Genomic DNA, 25,033 nt, shown 5'->3' with positions numbered 1-25,033 from the left:
ATGTCCAATCGCAAGCACGCTGACTCTGGTCCCAGCTTCACCTTACATTAGATTACCTCCTGCCTGCTGCTGACACACGTTCTAATCAGCAACTTACTTCTACTACTGTTTATCCCAAACACACACACACACACACACACACACGTGCGCGCGTGAGAAACAGAAGAGTGTGTGCGTCCACACTAGAGCCTGAAATGAGTTACTACCCCGACTAAACTCTCACACAGCTCTATGTCTGCAACAACTACGAGGGCAGCCACGTCCGACGGGGATGCGGGTCACCCCCGGCATCTGCTCACGCGATGCGACCTCCCGAACCTTCTTCTGCTGCCTGGGCCCTTGGCTGGACGGGTGCCGGCTTACCTGGGAGAGACTGAAGGTAGCGACCGTGCTGTCATCATACAGGAGAATGTTAATAGTGTCCAGAGCCCAAGTACTTTCAGCCAGAAGACCTGACTTAAGGGACATCATCACACGCCAGGCCTCAGGAGTAACTACACCCGGGGGAAAGAATAGGGTATAATTAATATTAAATCTATGCATGAAAGGGTAGAAAATAACAAAAGAATAAGAAAAACGGAGTTATGTATTGAGTTAATAACTGATTTCAAACAAATGTTCTGAGACATGGTTCAACGTGATCATTTCCAGATTTTAAATGGAGGGGGCAGTTTCCCAAGAAACTTCTGTTGTTTAAGGTCCTTTGGCTTTGTTGGTTGCCGAAAGCGCTTCTCGGGGTGGCGGTGGCAGCTAAGCACAGGGCCCTTTCTCAGCTCTGACTCATTTCCTTCAGCCCCTAACAGACTCTGTGATGATGCACCAGAGGGTTAATGATCGAGGCAAACCAAGAAAAATGCTATTTGTCTTCTGCCCGCTCCATTCACAAATGTCTCAGGGTGGCATCTTTGGAAGGCTCGCCAATACGCAGGATACAGGCCAAATTTAATTCGTAAGCAGCGCATTCTGGGAGAGACAGTCTTGATATTCCCTTGCTGTCCTCTTCTACCTGAGCTCCTGGCCTCAGAACATGCTGTTGACAATGATTAGCACTTTGAAGGTTCAGATTTTCAACAGCGTGGTCTGAGCCAGGGGATGGGAAACAGAAGGGCTATACTTTACTTTTCCCCCTTCCTGTTACCGAAGAAGACACAAGGATTAGATACAACATTTGCAAGATTTGCCATAAGATGGGGCTAGGAGGAGAGGCCCATCCCATGTCTGAGATTTCTGTCTTAGCAAACCAGCGGAAGCACATGGCGAAAGCAGGCCTGCGGTCAGAGCTACAGCCCACACCAGATGCCAGCAGCGACTGCACGTGCTGGAGGGGGATGTGGGTTTCCACCTCTACTGTAATTTCATCTACTTTCCATATTTTCTAAGAGGTATACAATACTTTTGTAACAGAAAAAGCATAGTTTCTTTCTAAAATAAGTAACATAAATTTCCCCAGGCTGATGACAAACGCTGATCTAACATGCGCAAAGAAATTCTGCAAAAATTTAAATACGTTTATTTATTCAAACATATGCACACACATAAACACACAAATGCATGTGCATATTTTCACATATATATTTCCACATATAAACCAGTGCTCAGTGTCTGTATCTCCTTGTCTCCAGCACCCCTCTCTGTAAGTCTTACTTCTCTCCCTTTCTGCCTATGTCCTTAATTCCAATGGTTGAAAAAAATCTTTACTATCTTTGATTTTCTAATCACTATAGTAAATGATTTCAAGTCAAGTGATTTTGAGGTTTCTTGAAAAAAACTGTTTCTTGTATAACACAAGGTCTATAATTTCCTTTGCTGCATTAAAAGTACTTCAAAAATAATGGAGAAAAACTGTGTGTATTCCTAGATATTCCAGATCTGTGATTAGTATTCGGAACATATTTCTCTCTCCATATCATTTGCAGGCTTCTACTTTTTCCCAGGGAAGCTCACTGTCTGTCTGGGGTTCCCCAAATTACAGAGTGGCTCGCTGTCAAATTTTCTCAGGCCACCTTAGCATTTCATTAGCCTCCCAGCCATGAGACTCCTACCGCAGGGACTGAGGGCTTGGTGAGGGCCCGATCTCTCAGCTCGAAATGTAGTACAGAACATAGTCACTGAGGACCCCCTGGTCTCTCACTTGGAGCTCTACTCTCTCACACAAATCACACTCACGTGTAAAAATACCGTTTTAATCACGCTCCTTCCTCTCTGGCATGTTTCTTAACTCAGATCAGCAGCTTCCAGCTCCTGCTCCCGTACAAAAATATGTCGTGAGAGTTTGTCGTTCTAAGAATCTCATCCCTTGGAGATTAACAGGAGCTGTATCTAAACTAAAATTAAAATTCGAGATCACAAATGGGATTCATTTCAGGACAAAGCCCGGAATGCTTACCGATATCTTTTGAGGTAATCTTTCGCCTTTGTTTCAAGACGGGCTGTGATGCCTCGACGGAGCCAGGAGGAAAGGTGATCTCCCTTCTGATGGGGGGCGGCTGGGGGGGCGGCCCCGTGACCTGGGCCGTGGGGACGGTGGGCAGGACCTTCTGCATCTTCAGGGAGGGCAGAAAGGGAGACTTGCTTGGAGACATGCGGCTCTCCAGGGAGCGCTGGAAGGACGCGGGGCTGGGGGCTCTGGAGATGTGATTTGGCAGTGATGGTGGCGTCTGGTAGGATGACTGAGGCGGGCGCGTGATGGGCTGCATGGAGGCGGGAGAGGACATATAAGGCTGACGTTGGCTGACGTGAGAAGGCCACTGGCTCTCGTGATTTATCCTTTGATCAGGTACCATCATATCATCCGTGCGGTTCATGCCTGGATAAGGAGGTGCCTGGGCGGGGCCGCCGGGGCCTTGCCTGTTCTGGTAGGGGTAAGGCATATCGTTGCGCGTCGCCCACATGCTCTGCTGAGGCCCCTCGCTGGAGGACGACTGCATCGGGCCGCCCATCATCTGAGGTGGGATGCCATGCGGCTGGAGCTGCCCCGGGCCCTGCATCCGCTCTCTGTTGTAGGGGTAGGGGTACTGTCCCTGGAGGGGCCTCCTGTCCGGTCCGGAGTAAGAGCTCCCATACTGGTTATACAGCTCCTGCTGCTGGTTGCCGTACTGCATGTTGTACATGTCTCCCTCGTGGCGTTTGGCCGGGGGCCCGTACATGCCGTCCATATGGCGTTTGTAATTCTGAAATTCACATCAAGACAAATCACACTGATGTGCTTTTACAGGTGTCATCACACACTGACATTATGCAAAACAGTTATCACCTGGTAGAATGTTCATTTCAAAATGAATATGGGAAGCTCCTATAACAACTAAGGACGAACAAATTATGCCTCTAGTTTGGGGTTATGTCATGCCGCGGCACGTACTCCGACGAGCGTTTCCGAAGTTGGTTTGCATGTGCTTGAAATTTTCTGTGGGGAAAGAAAGGCTTCCTCTCTCTTTTTCCTGGTATCTCCTCCCTTGGTATTTCCCAGCGCTGCAATACAGGGGGGCACAGCTTTGGTGACTCCCGCACGGGCAGCGCTGGACGGGGCCTGCAGCTACACGAAGACGGCCTCAGGAGGAAGGGAGAGAACTCGCCCCGGCATGAACTGAGCTTCCTGAGGGCCAGCCTGCGAGTTCATGGATTCAAGAGATTTCTGAGGCCTACCTTTACAGAAGTGTCTCTACACAGCATCTGGCTCCTCACACTGCACCCGCTTACCCGATGCCCTACGGTCTCTGGCCCCCACCCTGACTTCCAACAGCGCAGCTCAGAGTCTCCCCTGAAAGCCCCGCTGGCCCCAGCCTCTGACAGCAAGGCCCGTGTCGCCTGTGTACTAGGCTTCCCTCCTGGGGACACCCCGGTCCCAGCACTCGAGATCAGGGTGGGGTCCTCCTGATATGAGAAGGATGCTGATGTGATCATGAGTGTTCTTTCACCTTACTTGGAAATTGCTTAAGATCAGCTGGTTTAATAATACAATTTACTGTACATACATGCTCCAGGAAAACTCAATGTTTAAAACCCCCTCTATGTTAACAGAGGTCTTACACCTGACAAGTTGTTTAGAAATAGCAAATTCTTGGGGCGCCTGGGTGGCTCAGTCGGTTGAGCATCTGACTCTTCGGTTTTGGCTCATGATCTCGGCGTTGTGGGATCGAGCCCTGCATCAGGCTCCCAGCTCAGGGGGCAGTCTGCTTCCTCCTTCTCCCTCTGCCCCTGCCCCCCCCCCCCCGCTTGCACGCACACACACACTCTCTCAAATAAATAAAACCTTAAAAAAAAAAAAAAAAGAAATAGCAAATTCCCATGTCTGAACAGCCTCAGCACGACGTGCAATTCTCGGCATCCGTAGTGACAACTGCAAGGTTATCTCATCCAATTCAAGACCTGTGGCTGCGTAAACCAGCATCAACCCTCCCTACATGGGCAAAATATGTGGTCATTAATATCTCATTTTTTTAAAAGCCGATTAACTTTCATATGTGGTATATAATATTTTAAGTTGTCTTTATCTACACATCTTTAAAACATGGACAAATTTCTGTTCTAAAACAGCATTTGATAGGACAATACACACAACAGACACATGTTTATAATATTCTTTACTCGGCCTGGTTATTCTTTACAAGGCTGAAAGTCCTTTACTTCCTACAACACATTTCATTTGTTTCAGGAAACCATATATCCTGAGCTTTTTAAAATTTGCTGACTTCAAAATCCTAATAATATTTTCTAGCATAAGGAAACAGATCCCGATTGTTCAATAAATGCTACTCGTTTTTCTTATACTTCCTAAAACTCTTCAGAAGTAACACAGGTTTGAGTTTTCAACAGAAAGCACAGAGATGCCCGCCCGCTCGCCAACTCACCGGCTGCTGTGGATACAGGCCGGGCTGGTGTCCTCCATATGGCGGCTGTCCTGAGGGAGGGCCTTGGCCTGGGTACTGCTGCCCATAAGGTTCATGCCTAGAATGAGGCATTCAAAGAACACTTCATTGTCAAAGGACCTCAGGCCAAGAGAGAAATCAACAGTTCATTTCTGGAAAACCTGCACCCCTTAGTGGTTTTGTCTTCCCTTCACTGCACACGCCTCCCAACACAGGCACGCCGAGCAGAAGCAGCGCTGTAACTTATAGCCAAAGGGATGGCAACACCCATTTTGGGAATGCTGCCAACCTCCTGGTTAGTAGGTGTGCGAGGAGTCCTGGCCGGACAGGGTGGCACCCTGCGCCTTTGAGTAGAGTTCCCGCCCACCCACCGACGCGGACACGGGCAGCCTGCGTCATGCAACACCGTGATGGGAGGTATTAACGAGAGCCAGAGACAAGAAAAACAATCTAAGAATCAAAGCAGGATTTCCAGGAGTACCAGAACATAGACCTATAATCATGGAAAATGTCTCTACTTATTTTCTCATTATGAATACAAAATGCTCAATTTTTGAAAAGTAGACTCCATAATTAATCCAAATGATATCGAGTTAGCTAATAATTGTAAAAATATAACTACTGAAAATTTTGAAGCCCCATGACCCTAAAAGGCCATAGAAAAGAATAACAGAGAGGACTTAAGAATGAGAGGGCTGATTTAAATGTGCTCCTATTAAACCTGAAAATGGGAATGAATAACATTTATTTTTCAACCCCTATTACATTGAAAAACTATAAATACCATAAAACAGCATGTGTAAAAGAGCAATTGGTTTGAAGTTTAAAGGGATAAACTGGTTTAGTTGGTATACTGACTGAATCCTGTAAGAAAGAGGATACTTGCACTGAATAGATTCCTAAACTGGTCAAGGAATGAGAATAAGAAAGAAAACAAATGGATTTTGAGAACGTCACAGGTAAAGCACAGAGGAAGTGTGTGCTAAGGGCATTAATAGCTAGAAAGAAGCTCACGTTAGGAGGAAAGAAATATAACTGATGTAGATAAAATTTAAGCTGAATAAGTAACACTTTTCAGAAAGCGTAACAAGGTAAACCCTAATGTGGTAGAGACAAAGTGACTCAAGCTAGTTCTAGAAAGTCTTCTAGAAGAAACAGTACATTTGCCTGGGTTCCTTTAAGAATATATGTTCCAGGATAAATGTTCTTCCAATCTCATCAGGAAAAAAAAAAAAAAAGAAAAAAAGAAAAAAAGAAAGCTTCTCCTGGATCCTCAAAAACAAATCTAAATAAAATCCCTCATCCAGTGCACTAAACATGATGGGTAACTGATTAATGCAGACATCACTAATAAACGTTCACCACACCACAGCCAGGGTAAGAATGAGAAATCTAGAGTCTTAAGTCTAGAAAGGACCAAATCACTCTAAGCCTGTGATGGCTCTGGCATCTCAAGAACCAGGTGCATGGAAAACGCCAGAAAGCAAGCTTATTTGGTAATAACACAGTGATTTTCAAACCTTCTTCCCCTTTGTGTTACACCAGTGGAAACCTTCTCACGACTCTCACGACTGAACCCTTGCCCACGGCTGGAGCAGCAGTGACGGAGGGAGTCTCTGAGGAACACCACCACACCGGATTCTGAAGGAACCGAGCCGAGGCCATCCCTACCCTGAGGCTTGTCTCTGTGGCTACACTTAGAAAAAGAGCCTTCTAATGTGCCTCCATTTTCCTTAAAAATCCCAAATATTATGTTAAAAACTTTGTTTCTGAGCACTTCTGTATTAAGGAGGCAAAGACCATACCAGCCAAGGGAAGGTGCTTTCAGAGTCAGTACTTAAGCCGGAGGCAGAGGTAAGGGGGCTTCTTCACAGAAAGCAGTCTCCGTGAGCCAGCTTCCTGTTACCTCTCAGAGACATTTCAATGACTGTCCTCTGTCCCAGGAAAAATAATCTGGATGAGCACTGAAACCCAACTTGTTATTCAATGTCCAGATGCCATCCTGAAAAGAAGCATCTGGAAAAAAGACTGCTGTGGCTTTCCTCAGAGATGTTATTCAAGGAGAAAAGTATTCTCTCTGTTAAAAACGTTCACAGGGAAGAATGGAGACACCTGAAAAACCAAGGCCGGGAGGGAAGACTTTTCCCAGAGCTCCCTGTCAACCAGAAGCTGTGGGAAGCCCAGCGTGGCCCCCAGTGCGCGAACATTTCCCTAAGGAAGAAACGTAGGCGGGAAGGGGGTTCAGCGGGGCCACAAAACCTGAGTTTGTGGAGCCGCGTGAGGAGGCGGGAGGTGTGGTGTCAGGAGGGCATCCCGGTGCTGGGAGGACCGCCGCTGCTTGGGGCCACCTGACCCAATCCTTATTAAGTCCAGTGGGAAAGCAGGGACTATGTGTTGTCGGCAGCTACCAGGGCTCAGAAATGTATGTATGAGGAGAGTGCAGTTTCAAGTAAACCTCATGGTCATCTTAGAAAACACTCACCTTCGATCGTAACTGGTTCCGTAGGGAAACTGCTGCCGCTGCCCCATGCCCAGACTGGACATCGCTCCAGAGGGACTTTGGTTATACATGTCCTGCATGCTGCTAGTGGGCATCTGTCCTTGAGTCATAAAGGGCTCACTACTTCCAGGCACTGCAACATTTTAAAGAACAGACAGAAAATGAAGCATTTGCAAAAGCCAAGCAGCCCAAACAGTCCTTTCTAGTCATTTCTGTTATCCTTAATATGGCAGAAATATCTCTTATGCCTAATATGGCTGACAACAATACGACCCAAAGAGTGTAGATCTGGAGTCAAGATGGACCCCACGATCCGTATCCTTTACCCCATGTACAGGCCTTGAGTATGAGGAGAACCCACCAATATGATGGGGATATTGCTCCCATGATTACGTACATTATATGGCCTAAGGGATTTCACAGATGTGACTAAAGTTACCAATCCGCTGACTGGCAGTCAACTAAAAGGGAGATTATCCAGGCGCGCCCCTTAAATCCGTATCTAGAGGTCACTCTCCTGCTGGCTTTGAAGAGGCACCCGCCATGCAATGGAGAGGGCCCCATGTTAGGAAGGGGGGCAGCCCCTAGGACTGTGAAGGCCCCAGACGACAGTCCTCAAGACAACAAGGCCTCAGTTCTACAACTGCAAGGACCCAAATCTGCCAACACCCTGAACGAGCTCAGGAGAGGACCCTGCGCCGCAGATGAGTGGAGTCCTGGCCGACACCCTGATGTCTGCCGCGGGAGACCCCGAGCCCAGAGCCCCCAGGAACGTGGGATCCTACACTGATGTTGTTCTAGGCTGCTGAGGTTGTGGTACTTTGTTATGAAGTAACGTAGAAACAGAACACAGGCCCTTTCTTGGGGCGGTTACGAAACTTCTGAGTTTCATTCCTTATCTGTGAAATAAGTCTGGTAACGCCGCCTCATGCGGTGGTTCTGAGGAAGAGAGGAAATGCACGGAGAGATGCCTCTTCACACAGGGGCTAGGGGTGCTCACCCCCGCAAAGGCAAAAATCCACATAAAACTAGATGCCCCCCAAAACCTAACTACTCCTAGGCTACCACTGACCAGAAGCCTTACTGATAATGTACACAAATAACATATATTGGGGCGCCTGGGTGGCTCAGTCAGTTAAGCATCTGCCTTCGGCTCAGGTCATGATTCCAGGGTCCTGGGATTGAGCCCCGCATCGGGCTCCCTGCTCAGGGGGGAGTCTATTTCTCCCTCTCCCTGCTCATGTTCTCTCTCTCTCAAATAAATAAATAATATCTTAAAAAAAACAAAAACAAATAACACCTATATTGTACGTTACATGTATCATATACCGTATTCTTACAATAAAGCTAAAGAAAATGTTAAGAAAATCGAGAAAATACACTTACAGTACTGTACACCTATTTATTGAAAAAAAATCTGTGTATAGTGGCCCCGTGCAGTTTAAACCCATGTTGTTCAAGGGTCAACTGTATGAATAAGCTAGTTCCCTTCCATTGTAGGGGGATAAAAGTAAAAAAACTTAACATGAATACCCATCTACTGACTCACTGCAAAATCAGGATAAAGAAAACCACTAGGGAATTAAGACTAACTCAAGAATGGATGAAATACAAGTATTTCTATCAGGGCATATGTAGGGTGGCAATTAGGTCAAATATGCAAATCAGCATCAGCTCAGAGCCTGAAGGAAATTGGGTCAAGCCCAGGAACTAGCCTGTAGGCAAATTAAACATTTTAATGCAAATCTTAATTGATATACAGTACTACTTACTACCTTTCTTCATCCTAGGTAGGTTACTTTTATGTTACAGGAAGCAAAAGCTGATTAAACTTTGGTGAGCTGATAGAATTTGTTCAGCTGTTAGAGACGTGGAAATAATGAAGTCTAGCACCGGTGGGGTGGTGGGATGTACTAGGCAGCGCACTTTCCCATACTTTATCTTACTCAAGCTCAAGTCAACATGCGGCAGAATAAGTTCTGATGTTACCTTCCATTTTATAAATGTAAAAACAGAGGTAGACAGACATTAAAGGGGAATAATTAAAGTTCAATAGCTTAATTCCTTGATATACAAAAAATTCTTTTTTTTTTTTTTGAGATTTTATTTATTCATTTGACAGAGAGAGAGACAGCCAGCGAGAGAGGGAACACAGGCAGGGGGAGTGGGAGAGGAAGAAGCAGGCTCCCAGCGGAGAAGCCTGATGTGGGGCTTGATCCCAGGACTCTGGGATCATGTCCTGAGCTGAAGGCAGACGCTTAACAAGACTGAGCCACCCAGGCGCCCCCATATACAAAAAATTATTAAAAGATCAGTAAGAAAAAAGACAATCAGATTTAAAAAATGGGCAAACAAATAAATGGACATTCAGAGCAAAAGAAAAATAAGTGGCTGATCAATATATGAAAAGATGTGTGACTGCTAATAATTAAAGAAATCCAAGTTAAAACAGTGATGAGGCTTTCCCCTCCCCAAATCTGTTGGGCAAATACTAAAAGGATCGATAATAATCATTCCTGGCAGGGGAATGAGAGGGTCCACACACTGACATGTTCATGTGAAGAGTATCAAAGTGGTCTAACTTTTGTCAATACCTGTTATGGGAGGGCTATATTTTGGTGACCCTCAGGGGCACTTACAGCCTATGAAGTCGTCCCCCCCCCACAGTGAGGCTGGGCGTGGTCACGTGATCAGCATCGAGCTATGGGGGCAGCAAATGCGATGCTGCAGATGGCTGCCTGTGCTTGCACCTGGGGCTTCGGCCCTTGTACTGGTAACCCATCCTGCCAGGTCGAGAGGCATCCAGGAAGTTCTATGGAACGGCCCCTGCAGGAGGCCCCCAAGCCACAGCTCCCGATGAGCTCCCAGTAGAGCCTCCGGCTGACACCAGCCCTTCAAGGGACATCCCAACTCCGGCAGAGTTCTCCACCAGGCTCCCAGCTGACACAGGCCGCGCCACGAAGAACCGCCCCGCCCACCAGAGAACTGCGAGATGGAACCAAACGTTGTTTAAAGCTGCTTTTGGCGGTAGTTTGTTATGTAGTAAAAGATTCTCGGTAAACTACAAGAAAAGTTCACATCCCTTGATCTGGTTATTCTTTCAGGAATCTATTTCATAGAAACACAGTTACGGGTGTAAAAAACAGCTGCGTCATTTGATAATCACTGCATCATTTTTTATAACAGCAAAATATTATGAAACAACTCCTTCACTACTAGAGCATTAAAAAGAAAAAGTAGGGGTGCCTGGGTGGCTCAGTCGGTTAAGCATCTGACTTTTGCTCCGGTCATGACTGAGTCCCACTCTGGGCTCTCCGCTCCACAGGGAGTCTGCTTCTCTCTCTGCCCTGCCACCCTGGCTTGTGCTCTCTCTCTCAAATAAATAAAATCTTAAAAAAAAAATTAAAAAATAGAAAAGAAGAAGAAAAAGTAGGTGGGGTGCCTGGGTGGCTTAGTTGATTAAGTGTCTGACTCTTGGTTTTGGTTCAGGTCATGATCTCAGGGTCGTGAGACTAAGCCCCCATCTGGGCTCTGTGCTGGGCATGGAGCCTGCTTGTGATTCTCTCTCTCCCTCCCCCCTCAGCCCCTTCCCACCTTTTCTCTCCCTCTCAAAATAATAAAGGATTATGTGTAAATATATTAATGGATATTTAAAATATACTATTTAGATATACAATATATAAATATTTACTTGTTCACTTGTAAGCAATTAATCAGTCCTTCGAATCAGTAATGAATTCAGTAAGCTGGTGGGGTGGGCGGGGCGAGGCTGCTCTGGCCACTGAGGCTCAGACAAGCTCTGGCATCGGCCGTCACCACACTGTGGATCAGCAGCCGCAACAACAAAGAACATGGTTTCCCCCAAGGCTGGTCATTACATGAGAATTCAAGCACCACCAAGTTCACGGACAGAATAATGCGAACTGAGGAATGTAAAACTTTATTATAACAGGGAGAGGGCCATACAAAAATCTGTTTTCTGTTTATCTGCTTTAATTTGGTGCTAAATACACCGGCACTGTAAGGTAGCAGGCGAGCTGAGATATCCCAGGGAAATGTGAGAAGGACCTCCCCTCTAGGCCACTGTATCATTTACACAGTTGATGCAAACACATTATATAGCCAGCTAGTGCCTAACAACGTAACCTACAATCATGCCCCCCCCCATTTATTTTCATAATAAGAAAAATTGTAGGCATACAGGAACAAAACAATGCAACTCCCTCTGTCCAATACAGCATGTAGGAAGGACCCTGGAATGGTTCACCTAACTTTTGAAGCCAGATTCCAAATACTACTAATTATTTTTCCCATGTTACTGTCATATTTTCAGAGTCTAAAAATGTGATACAACCACCATCAGCACTAACAAAATGTTCTTTCTAGTATCTCATACCACTAAGAAAAATAGCTACCTCCAACATTTACAAGGCTTGTGAATTTCTGAGCTTACGGATTTATTGCATGTTCTGCAGAACATGTACTTGGAATAGGGCAGCTCTGAAACTTTTTGAAAGGAAAAATTATTGATGATCTCACTGGGTGTAACAGATATCTGAAATGTTACATAAGAAATATATATTAAACATAATCTCATGTTAATTACATGATACATGCCTAATACTTAAAATTTTGAAATTATTCATTTTTATTTTTCACTGGTCCATAATAGTTGTGAAAACCACGGCTTTGGGCTTTATGTTTCTCTCTACTTAAGATATCAAGAAATTCGCATACCCCAAACATCTAAACCCAACAGAAGTACTATTGTTTAAGGGATTCCAGAAGAAGTACTTCCACAAAAATAGTATTCACTACTTTTCTGTATTTTTTTTCAAGGATATTCACATCAGGCCTCAATTTCACAGCCTGGCTGCATTTGGAAGAGGGCCAAAGAGCACTTGGGGCGTGTGTGCCTTGGGTGCTCAGAGGGCAGAGGCTCAGATGCTGCATTCTCAGTGCCAAGTAAACGCCGGGGACTGAGCAGCATGAAGGGAAACAGCCCGCTGGGTGTTTGCTAACGTCGGTCAGAACTCTCCCACATTCTCAGCAATCCCATCCACCCCACGGTTCTCCATCCCACTTCTCTGCTTAGTTCTCTAAACCGATTCCTATTTCCAACGCACCTCCGCCTGGCTCCAGACAGACAGACAGACACTCCACCACCTGCCACCTCAACACATCCTAAAGTCACCTTGGCCTTTCCCTCTCTCCTTCGTCTCCCTCCTATTCCCAGCGCAGGCGCCAACGGTGAGCCTCTGCTTCCCAGTCGTCCATCTCCAAGGTAGTATCGTCGTCACCCTCTCGGTCCTTATCACTTGGTTTGTCCCCCATGATCCCCACGTTCAATCCAGCCGTGCGGCCTGTTCTCGCACCATCCAGAACATGGAGCAAGTATGTCCACTTCTCTCTCTTTGCTGCTGGGATCCGACACCACCCCATCATCTCTCCTCTGGGCTCTCGCAGGGGTCCCTCCGACACATACGCCACAGGTGCTACTTACTTACTTATTTACTGATACGATTTTATTTATTTATTTGAGAGAGAGAGCTAGAGAGAGCATGATTGGGTGGGGGGGGGCAGAGGGAGAAGCAGGCTCCCCACTGAGCAGAGAGCCCGACGTAGGGCTCGATCCTAGGACCCTGAGATCATGACCTGAGTCAAAGGCAGATGCTTAACCAACTAAGCCACCCCACTAATTATTTTTTAACAAAAACCTAGTTGTGTCACTTACTGAAGAACATCTCTCAGCTAGGGTAAAAGTCTAGACTCACCCACAGTGCCCGTGATGGCTGGAAGGTTCTGGCCCCTGTGGTCCCAATGGCTTCTGTGTGCTTGGCCTGCCCCCTGGCTCATTATGCCCCAAATACCTTCTACCTCCTCAAACATGCCAAGTCCTCTCCTGCCTCGAGCCTCCCCCCCTCTGCTCTTCTCTGACTCCTCATTCCTCAGGTCTCCCCGGGTAACAGACATCTCAAAGCTGTCCCTTCTTGACCACCTTTTCTCAGGGGATGTCCCTCCCTCCCACAACCCCCACCCCATATCCCTGCACTTTGTGTCCTTTCTTCCTTTTTGTTTCTTTTCCATCGGTGTCCTTTCTTCCATCGGCCACCATATTTAATTATAGATTTGTGGTTTGACTTACTTTTTGTTTGTTCTCCCAAGACACTGTCAACTCCTGGAGGAACTATGTCTGATTTATGAACACACCACCTTGCACCTAGCGCTTGCCCAGCCCACGCTCCAGAACACCACCCACGCTGCCAGGGAGCGCCATGAGCACACATGCTTCTTACCGTGTGTGTTAGTCATTCTCCAATGGGCTTTTCGTACACTAACTCAACTAAGCCTCATCGCACACTTTAGGAAGGTCCTATTATTATCCCAGTTTCTAGATGAGGAAGCTGAGGCTTTCCCCAAGGCCAGAAATTTAGTAGGTTGAGGAGCTGGGACTCAGCTATGTCTCGAATGGGTAAGTGAATTGGTGCTGGGATGGAAGAGAGAAGAATGTCCTCTGGACGAGGCCTGAGCAGGTCCCTCTGCACTTACCTTTTCTCATTCCACCAAAGGGGTCCTTGTTGGGTTCATAGGGCATCCTTCCCATCACGTCAGGCATGCTCATGCCCTGCTGGTAGGGGGCGCTCGGAGTCATGGAGTTCCGTTTCGGGAATGATGAATCACTGGCGTCTGAGAATGGGTCGTGCACGCTGACTGCACTGCTTCTGAAGAGACGGGAGAAAGGACAGCTTCATGCAGTGGCAAGAGTTGCCACCAAACACTTGTTCAGAAAAAAGCCTAACCTGAAAATTTTTAATGCAAAAACGAACCCCCAAAAATGACACAATAAAACTAGTAGTAATCAACATTTAAAAACTCGCGAGAGAACAATACTTCTCCACAGACAAATCTGATGTCGTGGGGCTCACGGAGACGCTTTTGCGTACCTTCCACCTTGCATTGGGGTCATCTGTCCGTGAGGCGTGGAGGCTGGGGTCGGTGGCTTCAGGTCACCTGGAACCTCTGCCATCGAGTTACTGCCAGTTGATTGGGGGGTCTGTGGACCTTGCAAGGATCCTGAGTTAGCTGACAGTAGTAGTACCAAGAGAAAAGAAGGAAAAAACGAGAGATTATCAAGTAAGCTCATCCTTCCTATTTAAAAAAAAAAAAAAAAAAAAGAAAGACAACACACCATCTTATTAGAAATAGTAACAATATCCATTACTGGTAACGATGTAGTAAAATTAGTTGCTCTTACATTGTTTATAGTGAAAATTAATAAAAGTTTTTTTTATATCTATTTGGCAACATACTTCATTTGTGAGCCATAAAACATATTTATACCTCTTGACTGGGTAATTGCTTCCCTGGGTATTTATCTCAAGAAAATAATCTAATATAAAAGAAGGCTTTAGGCAGAAAAATGTTTATTTCAATGTTGTTTATAATGGAGATAATCTAAATGTCTGAGAGTAAGGAAAAAAATGGGATGAAAAATTTGGTATTCCGATTTGATGGACTATTGTGTTATTTTAGGGAAAAAAATTAGAAAAATTAGTATTAGAAAAAATTAGAAAAATTAGAAAAACCAGATCTTAGGCAATGAGAAATGTTTAAGTTGAAATGCAATGATACAAATTAGTAATGAGCCTCATGTCACTTCAGTGCCTCCTCAATGTCTCGATGTGTCTATGCCATGTCATTAATAAAGTCATTTTTAGAGCTATGGAATCAGATTTGTTATTACAAAAGCAAAGTCATGCTCTTTGGAGTTCTTTAATGTCATTATCAGAGTCCTGAGATTCGGCTTTAATTACACTATAATAACAGAACTCAGAATTGGGCAGATCTTTTCAAAACTTAAACTCGTCTCATTGGAAAACAGAATATTTTAAGGGTCTCTGCTTTATCATCGCGACCTTTGCACATTAGGTGCCCAACAGACGTTGCCTTAATTTACTAATTAAACAGTTACTGAGCAAATAACATGCTTACTTTGTTGTTTTTTCTACTCCTGCATGCACCAGTGTCCCAAACTGACAAAAAAGACAAAAATTCCTGCCCTTATGCAGTTTATAATAAATGCTTTTGGAATCGTTACAAACGGGGGAATTACTGGCTGCCTGTGCGTGACGATACTGTATGTTATTATCTGGAGTCCCTTTCCTAAGAGGTGTCCAAGACTCACTACAATTACTATCAGCCACATTTAACTGTCGAGGAAATGGGGGTTCAACAAATCCCTGGAGATTACAGAGCGCACTGGAAAGGAGTCTGGGAGGGAAGTGAGTCTAGTCCTTCTACTCAGAAAGGCTCAGCCCAACAGCAGGTCTCCGGTGAGATCAGGTCAGCCCCGGGCCTGGCCTGCTTGGGAATGAATCCTGAGCATTGGCCACCAGGGCCGTGTAAGGTGTCCCCTGAGTGCCCAGGATCGGAGGGACTCGGGGCAGCCCTCAGAGATGCTGGGAAGACTAACTTGAAAAGTAGATAATCTTTTTAATGTAGCTATTGCAAAAGAAAAGCTTAGTAATGCATGCTTATAAATCAGATTTTGGGGTTAACTGTGGAAATACATATTAAATAAGTAGATTATAATAAAAGATAAAAGTGGAGTCTTCTACAAATACGTGAGGGTAATCCTACAGACGACTGCCCCACAGAGCTGGCAGGAGAAATAACGTGCTTCCTAAATCACAGACCGGACTCCACAGCTGACTGCACGGCTTCCCTGGAAACATGGTTCACGGGCTGTGATTTCAGAATGACCCTTATTTACAAGTATTCACATTTACAGCTAATAAAAAAAAAAAAAAAAGGAAAAATTCTTCCCTCTGCCAGTGTTTTTTCCTCTCCTTTCAGGAAAAAAAAATTGCACACAACCTCTTGAAGCTCCATTAATAGAAGAGGCTGGCACAGTCCGTAGGATCTCCCTACCTTTTGCCAGAAGCTACAAATGTATACTCGAAAGTAAACAATGGAAAGGTTATTGAAGGTTAAGTACATTCACACACTTCAGACTGTACAGCCAGACTCCTAGCTGGGAAGATAATTTACACAGCACGAACCTGGTGCCCTAGTTCTGGCTGGGCTTGCGGGAAGGAGGGCAGGGAGAAGGAAGGATAGCTGATATGTCCCAGGTCTACAGTGACTAGAGGTCATCCAAAGGGCACCTTTGTTTATAACCTGAACCCCTTTCTCATTTATCTTCCACTGAGGATTCCCTAGTTGGATCCATGACAGGTTTTGTGACATCACCTGTCAGCTAATAATAGAAATGCAGTCAGCCACCTGCCAGCAAAGATGGATGGGTTTTTGGTTACAGACTTACTAATTGAATGCGGAGCTTCCTTGTCCCCACCCCCCCCAAGCCGGCCGCACCCCCCACCGCTCCCCCAGCTTCCAGGCGGCCCAGGCCACTGGGGGAGGTGATTCCTGCAGCTGTTCATTAGAACTCCACAAACTTTTACAGGCTTATTATTAACGAGATCCCCACTGGCACCTCGGAGATGCAGCCATACCCCAGGCCTTGCCCACATCTCATTTGGGGACTCGCTCGAGTCACTGGAAGACTGTAACACGGAGCTCCGGCCTGAGACACCGCACAGCTAGCGACCGGTGAAGATCGTGCTGCACCCCCAAGGGCTCCGGGTTCTACCTCCAAGAGGCCGGCAGAAACGAAGTTCGGTCCATGCCAGCCACACCAAATCAAAACCGAATACAGGCAGACGAGGCACCACGTGAATACAGCAAGTGATCCGGGACTTAGGCTGCTTCCAAGTGGCCGTTTAAAAAGCCACCTAGTACGTGTCTTAGGAATCTTTTCCTTAGTTTGCGTGGATGTGCTGGTAAGAAATACACCACAACTGCCTTCTGATGGGGGAAAATGGACTTCGAAGAACACAGAGTTTGGCTGAAAATTAGTTTTTAAAAATTCTGCACTGTACGAGACCCCAACATGGCACACGGTTCGGAATAATTTTTTTTCCTCCTTTGACAATACGTATGTTTCATTCTCCTTAATGCTAGTTCTGGAATCAGAGAGACCACTGACTCAGGGGTGCCAGGGAAAAGCATGGCTTTGGGTCACGGGGCTGATGTTCCTTACTATCCCCCTGACCGGTCTGCGTGTCCTTCTGTCCGGCTGAGCAGGGCGCCCTGAGCAGCACAGAGAACACATAAGCAAGCAGACTGGCCCCGTGTGCTCGGCGCGAGGCTGCCTGGGTTGTGCCCTGGCCGGGAGGCTCGGCTCAGGACGCCCTCCTTCCCCTGCCTCCTGTTCCCCAAGACTTCGGACCGTGTGGACCACTGAGAAGAATGTATTGTCAGAAGTGCATCTGCAATCCAAGCTCTTTTGTGCAGTTAAAACGATCATGTTGCCATAAAAACGGTAGTTTAAAAAAAGGGAAAAAGGAAAGAGCTGACTGTTGAGAGAACAGGCCCTACACTTTCTGAAGGGTCTATCCCTCAGCGGGATTTCTTGTACTGAAGCTGACGCTCACTGGGAGAGCTATTCTCCATGCAGAAGTGCAGCCCATTCAGTGACACGAGTTTTTCCTGGCAAATAAAATATACCTTTATATCTTTGCAGACGTCGCCACTTTGGTCCCTACACCCCACTGAGTTTTTATTTTGGAAAAATAATTTCAGGGCTGTTCACAGGCAGCTTGTTTTACTCTGTGAACTGAATGTAATGTTGTGAGACTTTTAAAATTAGATTTCACAGTTTTTAAGGTATACCGTAGCTGCAAAGCCTTGGGATCCTTAAGGGTGGGGTGAGAGAGGATTTCTAATTGTGTTTAGAACTGACAGGTCTAAATATATACCTCGGTACATTCCCTACAAGTGCATCTTGGCCCTACGAAGTATTTATGTGAGATCTCTTGATTAGGGACCGCAGGTACTCGCACTGCCATCCAGAAAGCAGCTAGAGGACACAAGGAGAAAACAACTTCTTTCTTTGGCTCACAGACACCTTCTTCTATGTGGAGAAGGCTTCCCTGTTACAAAGCTCTTTCAAATACAGGCAGAGGACTACAGTGGGTCCAGGCACAATGCTTGAGCTGGATGCCACTCACCAGCAATGAGATTTGGGGCCAGTTACTTGGATTTTCTGTGTTAGTTTTTTCATGGACTTTGCAATTTTGAGACGGTATGTACATCACAGGAGTGAAGATTAAATGGTAGAGTGCTTAGGAAGGTGCCTGGCACACTGTAAGTGCCTAAGAAATGCTGGCATCTGGTCCCAGAACAATCCTGTGTGATGGGAAGTGGCAGCAACGGTCAGTCCCATCTTGTCTGTAGGACAGTGTGGCTAAGTGCTGACCATCACAGGGCTTGGATGTGGCCAGGCAAGAAAACAGCTGGATTTAACTTCAGTGAGGTCACTACCCAGAACTAGGGATGATGCAAATGTCTTCCTCTCTAAGAATACTGTATTGATCAGAATACGACGATTCAGGAATCTGAAACGCTATCAGGTAGAGCAAAGCTTAGCAGGAGAGCTGATAGAATGAGTGGCAGGGTCTGCAATGGCTGAGTGGAGAGACAGGAGAGAAGGCAGGTCTCATTAGTTTGGTTTTGCTTAGGAGAATGTAGGTGAACTGCATTATTCCGAGGTAGGATTCCGAAGACTGCTGACCTCTAGGTCAGAGCTAACTGACTGCTGGGCTGAGTGGACCTTTAGCATGCCAGGTTTGCTGGCTTCCCTACAAGCGAGGACTTGCTGGGCAGGGGACCATTGAAAACTGAGTCCAGATTTCGTTTTGCTGACACACAGCTCCGAGTGTCCCCGACAGAAGCAGAAGGGGCAGGAGCTGGCTGCGGAACTGCAGGGTGGCCTCTTTCAGGAGCGCGAGAGTATTTGCACAGCCTACTGGGGAGTTAGACGGACTATTTTTAAATATCTGTAGAAGGACTAGAGGCATAGAGCTCAGAATCCCAAAGTCTCTTCTGACTAAGGAAGGTAAAGCAGAAGAATGGTGCCTTTGCAATGTTGGCCTGATGGCAACATCCCAAATTGTATTTTCTCTTTCCTTAAGCACTGCCAGTGGGGGTTCCGTTACAAAACACCCCTTGTCCTCGAAGACCCCGTGTGTTGTTTGCTTTCCTATGCAGCGGCCTTCTCAGAACCTCCGAGGGGCTGTGGACTCCAGCGCCCCCCAGGGGGTGTGGGTGCCCCTGCCTTTCCCCGGCCACAACCGCAGTGCTCCCACTTACCAGGAGAGGGCGGCTGGAGCTTGGGCTGCTTCTTGGTGTCGGCGGTGCTGAAGACTTCCGGCGGGGGCTCCTCCCCACGCTCAATCTTGCACTCAAAGGCAAACAGGTACTGAATATACTGCTTTTTCAGGGAGCTTGCCGCGCTGCTTGAAGTGCCAACGTTTAGGTTGGTTGCCAGCTCACGCCACTTCTTGTTTTTATTAACCTAGCAAAAAAAATGGCAGGATCATTGGTTTGCAGCAAAGTGGCTTGTTTAAAGCCAGGAGACAAAAAAAGCACTTAATGTCTTGGTTTACTTTTTTTTTTTTCGTTTGCCTCTCTTAACTAATGCTCATTACTCCCACTCAGTAGTGCATAGACAGCATTTACAGTTATAAAACCATTAAGGGACTTGCTGATAGCTACATAAAAAGCATCGCTCGTCGAGATTCTTCTGCCTGGTGCACTTCTAATGCCTCACACGCTTCCAGGCCGCTGCGGCTCCGAGCCAGCGATTTTCTCAGAGCAAATGTACACTCCCGCTCATCCCCATCCCACCTCTCATCTTAAAAAGAAAAAAAAAAAGACATCTGCAAACGAATTCAAAGAGCAATAACATAACTATTTTGCCATTTAAGTGTTTGAGCCTTGATATGAAAAACAGTGTTTCCTTCCAACAGCCACAGGCTCCTGGAAAGACGAGCCTGTAATTCTAGCCTGCGTCCCTCCTCTCACAGGCAGCTTTCCTATGGCGCTCGGCAGAGGTGAGACTGGGGGCAGCCCGCACCAGCCATCAGCCCTGGGTGGCTCTGTGAGGCAACCAGCTAGCCGATGTAGCGGGCCCAGTGAGCTGGTGAAGGGGCAGGGCACAGGGGACAACACAGGGTTCCCACGTACACTCAGGCTGCAGAGAAGGCCGCCGCAAAGTGAAGAGAAAAAAAGGAGAGAAAGCCTGAAATGCTACAAACGGATTTTAGGCATTAACTTTTGATTCCCGCTTGGGCCAGAGTTATCCAAGGTTGAATGCCTGAAGGAAACATGCAGACCTGCAAATACCTGGGGACTATCTTGCCTTTAGGTATGTATGCCTTGTGCTAAGTAGCACGGTAAGGGTTAAGGGGACAGTGGTTTTTTAAATGAAATGTTCCATTTTTGGATTCAAACTTTCTCACAAAGCTCTTTATGTCCATTTACTTAGTACTAAATGGTATATGACAAACGAACCTCAGAATACTTGCGAAATGCCTCATTCCACTTCTGGCACTTAATGCCAGGCTGCAACAAGCAGGCCTGCGGATGGCTTCAAAAGGGCTGCGCAGGGAGTTGCCTGGGACACCCTGAAAAGCAAGGCTTTGCACTGATCTTTGTGCGGCACAAGTACCTGCCCCGACCGCACCTGAGGGCCACCAGGCAGAAACCAGGATGGGGTATGAGCGACAGTGTGGCCAAGTGGCTCACCGCTGTGCGTGACAGCTGCACTCGAGCTGCCCTTGTCAGCTAGGCTGGCAACGGGCCTTACTGCAAGCAGACCCAACACAGTAACCCACACTGTCAACAGAGTCCAAGTACAGTGTCCAGGAACACTCCATACTGCTGCGAGGGTGAAACCCAGTGTACAGTGTCCTGAGGATTCTAAAAAATCTATGCCGGGGGTTAGGTGCAGAGGGGAAAGGTCAGGGGGTCTAGGTGCAGGGGAGAGACATGCATCTTGAGCTCTCCCTCCACTGATCAACTTTCACTCACTTGGTCTGCACTGCATGACTTAACCATCTGTTTCTGCAAAGCCTGGAATCAGGCCCTGTCTCAGCTGTACACCGCAGGTCTCCAGTGCGATGAGGCACCTCAGGGAGGGCTGAGGACAAAGGCCTCTTGTGCATCCCCACGGCCGCACCGCACTGAGACCAGGACGGGCCCTCTGTGACACTCGTGCATTAGGTGACTCCCTCTCAGATGGTTAGCGACCTGTGATACCTGGCTGGAGCGCAGGGTGCCACGCTGTGGACTGGACCCCCTGGGCCCAGAGCAGCTCCTCTCACTGATCTGGGTGGGAGCCCAGGTAGTGGCAGGTTTTTAAAGCTCCCCAAGTAATTCTAATGGATAAACAGGCTGAGACCTAGTGGTGGGTGGGCAGAGCCCACGTCTCAGAATGAGCAGGCCAGGCCCACACCTACCCTGACTGCCCCGGGGCCACATGATCCTACCTCACTCTGTTACAGCTTCCTCCTCTCTGGGGGGCTGATGCTCCCTGCATTTTATGGGTATTCAGAAAGACAAAGCCAGAACAAAGGTAAAGCAGTGCCCAGCACGCAGCGAGCACGTATCCGGGGACACCCTCTTCCCAGTTCCTTTTGCAGGACATGTGCTGGGAACCAGACTCCATGCTGAAAGCAGCGCCAGGACCAGGGTGAGGAAAGCGTGGCCCCCAGGGTACAAAGATGAAGGGAGCACTGGCTCTGAGAGTCAGGCAAGTGCAGGGTAGGCACCGCACAGCTCTGAAGACGAGTGCCCTCTGAAATTCGGCACCCAGGCGCCACCCCTGCTGCGCTCCAGCCTCAGCCCTGTGTAAAAATGACAGCTCTGACCTTCTTACTGCCCGGGTATTGTGGACATGCTGCTGGATATGGGACTTCGTTTTCTTATTAAGTTGCTCTGGATAGAGGGAAAGAGTGAACTGGATTAAGAACTGATGCAGACAATTAATTTGGTCATTTACAAAACATTTCTTATTTACTATGACATCTTGGCAGGGCCCACAGAATTCTAGGGTGGTCAGGGAACCTAAGGAAAAATCTAGCCCAACTGTCTCACTTTACAGATGAGAATGGAAGTCCATATAAATGACCTGCCGAGGTCACCCGGTGAGCTGGTGGCGGGCCAGGGTCCCGAGCGCTAGTGCTCTCCCCTGCAGCACACAGACATGGAACCCACAGGCTTATTAGCTTTTTCTTTACAGAAGAAAAAAAAAAGGTTGAGTCTGCACATTCAAAGAAACCTGCAGGGAGAGCTTATGTATGGTGTCTCCTCGTTGACTCATTCATGCGCTCTCACCTGTGCCAAACCTCCAATCTCCTTGACGCAGACGTAGAGCCGGAACAGGTCCAAGGGCTTCTTGCCCACAGCGGGCAGACTCGAGACAGGGGAGCCTCTCTCTTCCATGAAGGTAAGGTATCTGTCGACCCATAGCTTTCTCTCGGGCTCATTCCCCAACTCATACACCTTTGTGATCTTTTCCCCAGTAGTGGTGGATGAGCTGGACTTCTAGTGCCCAGAAGGAGCATTTGGAGGTGGGGTATGGGTGGGCAGAGGGAAAAGGGAAGAAGGTGAGAAGAAAGTAATGAGCTACCAAATACAAGAAGAGAAGAAATTTAAAAACTACTGCTATCACACAACAATTAGGAATGAAGGCTACTAGTTCAGGCACAAACTATACATTTTCTTAATTAAGACTTTACTTTGACTTTAAATAAAGGGCCCAAACTCCCCCTTTTATATACTTAAAGAACAAAACAGAGAAAAAAAAAACCTTTTTTAACTTGATTGATATAAGCATTGAATCCCAGAAGGCATGATTCCAATGACACAAGTCATTTTTAGAAATAAAAGGGTGCTGGCTCGTAGAATAATCACAGTGAATTTAAAATTTCACATGTATGGAATATAATAGAGCCCCTCAAAGTATATGGACTCTTACTTCTTGTCAAAATAAGAATGGCTAATGTGTGTTCTCATTAAAACGCTAAAGCATATGGAGGAAAGCCGATATTGCTGGACAATGTAAGGGAGGTCCCAAATCCCAGGAACCAGTGGTGTGGGCTCTATGTGCATTTGCAAGCTTTAGAGACTAGTGGCCAGCTAAAGTTTTGGCATTTTCTCACAATGACTAGCTTTCCCTACTTATTTCTTGAACTTCTCTGCCAAGGCAAGGGGCTCTCAGAGAATTATTTTAACAGATTTCTTAGGCAACCATGCTTTCACCACAAACACATGTGCTATTTCATACTCCCTGAACATCTATGGATAAAAATATACATTTACTTTTACACACATGGGCTTATGGGCTCATGTAGTTTATACTGACGCTTTAATTCTTGTCTTTGCCTTTCTAATTTTATCTATACTAAAATGTCAAAAGTTACTGTTTCTGCATAACTGAAGCCCACCTTCTGGGTTATGTGATCTGGGAAGGTGACACTTCTGGTCCTAAACAGCCCAAATGTCTATTTTTCCTTTCTTTTACGTCTCTATATTTGTAACAATAATTTGTGTACTTGTAATATTTGCAACTCCAGGGTTACTGTGAAAAGTCACTTCTAAATTCTCAATAAAGATTTCTGTGGAACAAGAATTGACTTCATTTCCTCATGTGTATTTACCAGTTACCACTTGCAATGGATAGCCATTATTTTAGATGGGAGTTTTTCTTAACTCTTTTCCATTATATTTAGCTTAACGATTCTAAACACATTGCTGAAATTTTGGGTTTTAAATAACATGACTGCCAGTGAAGTTTGAAGTTACCTTATTTAGCAAATAAATAAGTAAATAAAAGTAGGACCCAAGAGAAGTAGGACCCCAGAAAGGATGCCTGAGAACGAAACTAACAAAGCTGGTGAGCGGCAGCTTCTCCCCTAGTTAGCATGTACTTCTCCTAAGCTACTGCTGCTGAAATTTTAAGCCTTCAGACTCAGAATTATTGAGGCATAAAATCTTTACATTGAATTCAAAAAAATGGGTGAGGCAAGCTGATGTAAATAAAAAATTTAGGGTGGTAGGATAAAAAAAGTGTGATTTTAGAATTTACACTGATGTCAAGGCTAAACAGTAGGTCACTTAAAAATTACTTTAGAGCTTAAAAATATACATATATATTCACATATATAGCTATATATCCATATACATACTCAGAATATGGAACACACTGTATATTCAAATGATAAGTTTTTAAATTTTCTTTTCCATATTCTTATACCCAAGGAATATTTGACTAGGAAAAGACACTGCCCTACTGCATTTTTACTACATTTCAGAAGTGTTGCCACCACTAATGGGGTAGTTATTACGAAGAGTTTTCTAAATGCTAGTTTAAAAATATTTTTTCCTTTTGGGGAGCAATAAAAAAAATGGATCCAATTTTTTTTTTAAATGAAAATTTGAAGTAAGAACAGGAGGAAAAAAGCATTATCATCTAAAATCAATAATAATAAAAAAACCCCATCAACCTCTCTCCTGCATTTCATTTCTGAAAAACTGAGAGGTAAAAGTTTGACATTCAATTCAGGATAAGAGAAATAAAAGCAATCGTTTCCATTTAAAATTACTCTGAGTGGCTCTACCAACATTCTGAATGGAAGATCCACCTGCCATTTCTGGCCTGGTCCTCTGCGAAGCCAAACTGGGGAAGGCTTCTGGAAGGACAGTTAATCAGGACCCAAGCAGTAAGACTACGCAGATGTTTGCTCCCATAACCTGAGATGGG

At 46.0% G+C, this 25,033-nt stretch overlaps 1 protein-coding gene across 6 annotated transcripts in view; it reads right to left on the bottom strand.

The window, feature by feature from the left end:
• Positions 1-25,033, bottom strand: part of ARID1B (AT-rich interaction domain 1B) — a 383,300-nt gene that overhangs the window by 4,904 nt on the left and 353,363 nt on the right. For 5 of the 6 annotated variants that reach the window (XM_034669369.1, XM_034669374.1, XM_034669372.1 and 2 more), the window contains 8 exons: positions 22,606-22,815; positions 19,579-19,783; positions 14,310-14,448; positions 13,915-14,087; positions 7,348-7,498; positions 4,848-4,944; positions 2,387-3,170; positions 364-494 (listed from right to left, as the gene is read on the bottom strand). In XM_034669369.1, the coding sequence (XP_034525260.1) occupies positions 364-494; positions 2,387-3,170; positions 4,848-4,944; positions 7,348-7,498; positions 13,915-14,087; positions 14,310-14,448; positions 19,579-19,783; positions 22,606-22,815 (1,890 nt within the window). The remainder of the gene's footprint in view (positions 1-363; positions 495-2,386; positions 3,171-4,847; positions 4,945-7,347; positions 7,499-13,914; positions 14,088-14,309; positions 14,449-19,578; positions 19,784-22,605; positions 22,816-25,033) is intronic. The other variant, XM_034669370.1, reaches the window with a different exon arrangement.

Source organism: Ailuropoda melanoleuca, chromosome 10 (assembly GCF_002007445.2).
Source record: "Ailuropoda melanoleuca isolate Jingjing chromosome 10, ASM200744v2, whole genome shotgun sequence".
Classification (NCBI taxonomy): domain Eukaryota; kingdom Metazoa; phylum Chordata; class Mammalia; order Carnivora; family Ursidae; genus Ailuropoda; species Ailuropoda melanoleuca.
The sequence above is the reverse complement of the archived record's forward strand: the minus strand, read 5'-3'. Positions and strand labels throughout refer to the sequence as shown.